We start from the raw sequence: 6,876 nt of genomic DNA on the forward strand, positions 1-6,876 counted from the left end.
TGTACTACAGCCAGGAAACATATGTTCTCCGTCCAGGAGATATAGAGCGAAAATGTGAAGTAAGAAAGAAAAATGATATGCCCTTATGCCGCGAATATCCAATATCAGATCATATTTTCTTCTGCGAACTTTTCTTTGATTCCTCCAAAGGTTCTCTCAAGCAGGTATATATCTATTCACTTTAGTTTCTGTCAATAGATTGTGTCTCTAATTAATACGTTATGATTATTGCTCCGATACAGTGTTGAACTGTTTCTCTTAATTGTTTTGTAACAGTTGCCCGCCAATATGAAGCTGAAGTTCTCGACTATTAAGGACGACACACTTCTAAGAAAGAAAAAGGGAAAGGGAGTAGAGAGTGAAACTGAGTCTGGGATTGTCAAGCCTGATGAGCCACCTAAAGAGATGCGTTTGGCTACTCTAGATATATTTGCTGGTTGTGGTGGCCTGTCTCAGGGACTGGAAAAGGCTGGTATGTATTATCTTCAGTCAACTCTTAATCTTCCAAAATGCTTGAATAAGTTGTATTAATATTCATGTTATATGTACAAGGTGTATCTGATACAAAGTGGGCAATTGAGTATGAAGAGCCAGCTGGGCAGGCTTTTAGACAAAATCATCCTGAGTCAACAGTTTTTGTTGACAACTGCAATGTGATTCTTAGGTAAATAGCCAACAAGTTAAATGCTTAATCTGTTTGCGTGGCTATTTCTTGTATTTTGATCAGTTTGTTGAGATTACTCGCAGGGCTATAATGGAGAAAGGTGGAGATCAAGAGGATTGTGTCTCTACTAAGGAGGCCAATGAACTCGCAGCTAAACTTGATGAGGACCAGAAGAGTACTCTGCCAATGCCTGGTCAAGTGGACTTCATCAACGGAGGACCTCCGTGTCAGGTATATATTTCAGATTGTTGCAATACTTGTGTAAAATTTTTGTTGAATAAGTGAAAAGCTCTTAACTTGTGCAATTTGGCAGGGCTTTTCTGGGATGAACAGATTCAACCAAAGCTCCTGGAGTAAAGTTCAATGTGAAATGATATTAGCATTCTTGTCATTTGCTGATTATTTCCGGCCAAGGTATTTTCTTCTGGAAAACGTGAGGACCTTTGTTTCATTCAATAAAGGGCAGACATTTCAGCTTACTTTGGCTTCCCTTCTCGAAATGGGTTACCAGGTAAAATCTTAACGCTATAAAATTGATTGTTCTTTATTAGGCGTTAGTATGCTATGTGGGCAATGGTTTGCAGAATACAGTGATACTAAATTTAACCTCTTTAACATGATGTTTTCCAGGTGAGATTTGGTATCCTGGAGGCTGGTGCATATGGAGTATCCCAATCTCGTAAAAGAGCTTTCATCTGGGCAGCTGCGCCCGAAGAAGTTCTCCCAGAATGGCCTGAACCGATGCATGTCTTTGGTGTTCCGAAGTTGAAAATCCCTCTATCCAAAGGCTTATATTATGCTGCTGTTCGTAGTACTGCATTTGGTGCACCTTTCCGCCCGATCACCGTGAGAGACACAATTGGTGATCTTCCACCAGTAGAAAACGGAGAATCCAGGACAAACAAAGAGGTATGACAACACATCAGGAGAAAGTATCTATACATACATATCTGTTAAACACAACAACGTGAACCCATTTGAATTTTCTTTTGTTGGGAAATTCTTGTGTCTTGCAGTATAAAGCTGAAGCAGTCTCGTGGTTCCAAAAGGAGATAAGAGGGAGCATGATTGCTCTCACTGATCATATATGCAAGGAGATGAATGAAATAAACCTCATTCGATGTAAGACAATCCCAAAGAGGCCAGGTGCTGATTGGCGTGACCTGCCAAATGAAAAGGTCAGTCCTATACATCCTACTACGGCAATTGCTTTGTCAGTTGGACCACTGGAAACTAAAAGAGTTGCCTTTCAAAACTATAGATCAACCTAATTGCTTTGTTTTACAATTACAGGTAAAGCTATCAACTGGGCAGGTGGTAGAAATGATTCCCTGGTGTCTGCCAAACACAGCTAAGCGCCACAACCAGTGGAAGGGACTCTTTGGGAGACTAGACTGGCAAGGCAATTTTCCGACTTCCATTACCGATCCTCAGCCCATGGGCAAGGTGGGAATGTGCTTCCATCCTGAACAGGACAGAATCCTCACAGTCCGTGAATGCGCCCGATCTCAGGTAAGAAAAATTCTATGTTCCTAGTAGGTCCTCTAACATCAGATAACATTCATTCTTACGAGAATTCAAACCGCTTGCCATATGAAATGATTTTTCGAGCTTTTTTTTTTTTTTTGGGAAATAGAGTTAGTATTATTAGCTTTATCAATATGGTGACACGGTTGTATATGAAAACTGCAGGGGTTTCCGGATAGCTATGAGTTCTCAGGGAACATAATACACAAGCATAGGCAGATTGGGAATGCAGTCCCTCCACCATTGGCGTTTGCTCTTGGTCGTAAGCTCAAAGAAGCCCTACATCTCAAGAAGTCTCTTCAACAACAACCCTAAATGAGATTTAGATTTGGCATGTCCTTTTTAATGATAGTAGTCATTATGATCCTTCTCGTGAATAAAACTCATATAGTTATTGGTGCTGGTACTTTTGGTTAAGAAAAGCCTAGTAAGAAGAGTTTTTGTATATTCTATCTATATTCGGATTGGAAATCTTTATATTGTGTCTCAATTATGTTTGTCAATCAAGCAAGCAATGATGTATGATTGTATATATTTGCTTTGTCAATTGGGTAAAAAAGACTTCATGAAAATTTATAGAAAAGAGAACTTTTTCAATCATATTGCGTCGAAAAAAAGTTGCGTAGTCACACTCTTATGTAACCTATAAAACAATTGGGCCCGTTAGGCCCACAAACCAAATCCAAGCTTTTTCTTGCAAATAAACTATAACCACACCTCCCAAAAAACAAATCTTATTAATTCTCTTTTTTCTTATCCAATAAAAAAATTAATAAAAGGATAATTCTGCAAATTGATGTATAATCACGTGACCAAGTAAATAGGACCGGACATAGAAGATGAAGAAGAGGTAGTGATCCTCTGTTGCCGCTCCATATTAAGCTCCCGTAGACTCAAATACTGATGAACCGCCGACGTCGTAGTCATCGTTCGGTACGGTGTGCTCGAACCGCTCCAGCTCTCCGTCACGTAAACCGGACCAGATATCGAACCGGCTCTAAAGTTCCTAGCTCTAGCAATGTGAACGTCGTCGTCGCTAGTACGGTCGTCAAACTCATTATTGTTGTCTCCACCGGAGCATCGTGAGATTGGCCATTTCCGACACTTGAAGAAGAACAAAGCGTTCTTGCACCATAACCAACGCTTCTTGTTCTTGTTCTTGTTGTGAAGAGTGGTCCGGATCAAATCGTCTTTCGATATAGGTTTCTGAAGCTTGAACTGAGACGTGTCAATGGAGGACTTGTGCTTCTTTGCTTCTTCCAAAACCTTACAATATATACAAAAAAAAAAAAAAAGCAGAGTTATATAGCTAGCTCTATATCGAAACCCTAAAAACAAAAAGTGGAAGAAGAAGAAGAAGAAGAGAGAACCACCTGAAAGTAATGGATCTGGGGATCGAAGCCATAATCACTGAAATGTTGAGAATGGAGCATTGGGAAAATTGGAGTTTTGTTGTTTTTGTTAGACATTTGGTTCAAATGAGTTTAGTTTTTTTGGTTTTTTTTTGTAATGTCCCAAAGAGAAAAGGTGTTTTATTGTGTTTTTTGGTTGATTCAATGCTTCTCCACTCTCTTGTCTCTTTCTACCTTCTTTTTCGGTTAGTAGTACACATATCCCAAATACTACTTTCCAAACTACATTACATATTTTAGAAAATAAAGACTCGTAGTTAATAAATCAATAAAACTAGAATTGTATTCTGCAACCGATCACATGGGAATTGTTTCTTATTATAACAAAAAAAAAAAAGACATTTTCGTAACTTTGAAGATATATTATATTTTGCTTTTATATATGATCTAGAAACAGAAAGTAATACTAGTTGTATAGTATTTGTAATTTGAAAATCTCGAGATCCATTGAACATTTAATGGTACCAAGGAATTTGCATGGGTCCTTCTCATCATTTATTTATTCTCACAGACACATTTACTACGTTTACGTATTAACCATAAAGAATTTGAGATGACTTTCACAAAAAGCATACGACTTTTTTACACAAGTCTTTACTCCAAACGAGTGGTTCTTTAAAACAAGGGCTAGATGAAAATTTAGGATGCCAGATAACTTTTACTCCCTCTTTCTCACATAAATTGATGTTTTAGGATTTTCTCTTGTTCCTAAAAAATTGATGTTGTACATTAACAAAAATTAAAATAATTTGTTTACTTTAAGTTTTCTCCACATGACATATTATCTAAAGTTTATATTTTCTCTTTCTACCTAAAAGCAGTTATAAAATAATTTATAAATAAAACTTTAATTTTTTTTTTAATATATGTGAAATTGGCAAAACGTCAATCTATTAGAGACATAGGGAGTAACTAAAAGAGCTTTTTATTCTTTTATTTTCTAAATTATAAAAGATTTGTTTTTAATATATTTTTAGGTACTTAATATTTATGGTTGGTGCCTTGGTGTGGTAGTGGATATGTGGAATCGAGACTTTGAGATTGGAGCATACTGGGAAAATTTGGATATTTGTTGTTAAGAAATTGGTTAAAGGGGTAGAGAAAAGGTGTTTTAATATTGCTTGATTCAATGCTCTCTTCTCTTCTTCAGTCTTCTTTACTGATCTCTTGTCTCTTTCTTTCCACCACCTTTTCTGTTAGTCCATTCCCAAATACTTTCAAACTCTATATTTTTATAAGTGGAGACCCGTTAATAAATAAATAAACCTTAGATTCTGCATTTTGTATTCGATCACATGTAAATTATTTTCTTATCATATGGTCCCTCAGAACATTGTCGTAATTTTGACGACTTATTATTATATATATATATACATGACGCATTAGATACATATAATGATAAAACTATAAAATTATTATCCTATTATATAAATTTTGATGTTTCTTATAGGAATTTGATCATGTAGCTACTAGCGGATGTACAACATGTGTGTTAAGTTACTCAATTAGATTTCGATACATATAAAAAGATTATTAATAGAAAAATACACTATAGTTCAAGATGTGGAAAATTATAATTTATAAGATTGTTTCCGCTATCAATTGATTATATATCCACCAAGCCATGCCAAAAAACCATTCAAAAACATCTAAAAACCTTTGTAGTCTCCGATCCATAGAACAATGAAACACTCTTAATCAATAAAAGTATATAAACAAGAGGTCAAAATGTAATTTGTTCTTTTGAACCTAAAGGAGTAGGAATCCAAGTAAGGAACATACTACTAGACAAGAGATGAGAGTAAAAAAACCATCATTGCAATGACAAGAACATAGGCATTATAGATCCATGGACAAGAAAGAGCATATATTGCTTTAACAAGTACAGTTGAGAGTGACTCCCTGTATACGTCAGCCTGGTATGAACTATAATTTCTTAAAAAACTGAATGTATGTAATGGATTATTTTTCATCTTCCGTTACATTTATGTAGATTAATTTACCAAAACTATGAAAAGTTGAAGTTCTTTCTTAGTTGGTCTTAACCAAATACAATGACATGTACAGAAAATTATTTACCTTTAAAATTTTATTATTTAAAACAGAAACTGGAAGATAAAAAATCACAAATTGGAATCTACTGCATACTCCCCATGTAAGGCACACGAGTTGGTGGAATCCACAAGTTACCACGTAAAAACCTAGCAGGAGTGAATCTAAGAGCTTGCTTAGGCGAGAGTTTCTTAATCCCAGGCCACTTAACACGTTGTGATTGATCTGAGCCAAGCCCATTATTCTCATACTCAGCATAGTAAAGCGTATTAAGTGCAAAACTACCATTCCAAGGAAGCCATCCCGCTGGATCAACAACGTCTTCTATGGTTGTTCTCATTATAATGGTTCTTGAGAACTGTTTCCATGGCCTTCCAAGATATGCTTTGTTTATAGATTTCACGGGAATGTACTCCGGTTCTCCGGTAATGTGGCAGTTGTCTAGCACGAGTCCGGTTGATTCACGTTCATCGGTCCGGCCTTGGGCTGTGATCATGCAAGACTGACTTTTCATTGGTTTTCTAACCACAATGTTACATTTTTGTAAAACGACTTTCCCATCTCCGAAGATGAAGTCAACAGTGCCAGAGATTGTGCAGTCACGGTAGAATTGACGATGAGAATGGAGGTAGAGTGTGTCTTGGTAACCATCGATTTGGCAGTTGTGGAAGACCGCATAGTCTGCGGAGACTCTTAAGGCCACAGCTTGGTGTCCTTCCGGACCAGCAGTGTTTTCAAACCCGATGTTCTTGGCCGTTAAGTTATCACCGTTGATGGCTGTATCAATCCATAACATATTAGTATGAGTTAAACAGAGTTGGGATTAAAAACAGAGTTGGGACTCACCAACAGTGGCAGTATGGTATGTCTTGACCTTGCCGATGTAATAGTTGAGACTACCAGTGATCTTAGTTTTGGTTGGTCCATCACCGATGAAAGTGACGTGAGTCATCTTCTTGGTGACGTCAACTTTCTCGTTATAGACACCTTGCTTGATGTAGATAACAAATGGCTTTTGGTTGGCTTTAGGGACAACACTCAAGGCCTCATTGATAGTCTTGTACTCACCGCTTCCGTCTTGTGCCACCACCACATTAGGTTTGACAACTCCTTGCTCTGCCATGAGCCGTCGAGTGTTTGGTCCAACCCAACTTGGGATACCGTCCTCCGTGGACAAGAGTTTTCTGGCGTGGTTTCCATGATCTCCAATTAATCCTGTCA

The 6,876-nt window shown here is 37.3% G+C and overlaps 3 protein-coding genes across 3 annotated transcripts in view; 1 reads left to right on the top strand and 2 right to left on the bottom strand.

Annotated features, from left to right (window-relative positions):
- On the top strand, positions 3 to 2,694 carry LOC104728730 (DNA (cytosine-5)-methyltransferase 1-like; the record flags this gene model as incomplete). Its single annotated transcript, XM_010447674.2, has 9 exons — positions 3 to 164; positions 277 to 472; positions 553 to 664; positions 748 to 895; positions 978 to 1,175; positions 1,295 to 1,573; positions 1,681 to 1,842; positions 1,958 to 2,176; positions 2,357 to 2,694. Coding segments are annotated over 9 exons (1,626 nt in total), but the record flags the coding sequence as incomplete, so codon positions are not given.
- LOC104725410 lies at positions 2,773 to 3,802 on the bottom strand. The gene is made up of 2 exons (XM_010444074.2): positions 3,565 to 3,802; positions 2,773 to 3,457 (listed from the first exon to the last, which is right to left on the bottom strand). Exons 1-2 carry the CDS (start codon positions 3,658 to 3,660, stop codon positions 2,996 to 2,998), a joined length of 558 nt encoding a protein of 185 aa, XP_010442376.1. The 5' UTR covers positions 3,661 to 3,802; the 3' UTR covers positions 2,773 to 2,995.
- The window catches only part of LOC104725411 (probable pectinesterase/pectinesterase inhibitor 58), a 7,115-nt gene continuing 5,791 nt past the window's right edge, over positions 5,553 to 6,876 (bottom strand). The window contains exons 2-3 of the mRNA XM_010444075.2: positions 6,502 to 6,870; positions 5,553 to 6,432 (exon numbers count right to left, since the gene is read on the bottom strand). Coding sequence (XP_010442377.2) covers positions 5,741 to 6,432; positions 6,502 to 6,870 — 1,061 coding nt within the window. The 3' untranslated portion in view covers positions 5,553 to 5,740. The remainder of the gene's footprint in view (positions 6,433 to 6,501; positions 6,871 to 6,876) is intronic.

Source organism: Camelina sativa, chromosome 11 (assembly GCF_000633955.1).
Source record: "Camelina sativa cultivar DH55 chromosome 11, Cs, whole genome shotgun sequence".
NCBI classification, from domain to species: domain Eukaryota; kingdom Viridiplantae; phylum Streptophyta; class Magnoliopsida; order Brassicales; family Brassicaceae; genus Camelina; species Camelina sativa.

What these genes read in the sequence shown, in the direction of transcription:
- LOC104725410 (XM_010444074.2), bottom strand. Translation starts at nt 3,660, where the DNA reads ATGTCTAACAAAAACAACAAAACTCCAATTTTCCCAATGCTCCATTCT. An exon ending in CCCAGATCCATTACTTTCAG is followed by an intron (nt 3,458 to 3,564) that starts GTGGTTCTCTCT and finishes ATATATTGTAAG; the next exon opens with GTTTTGGAAGAAGCAAAGAA.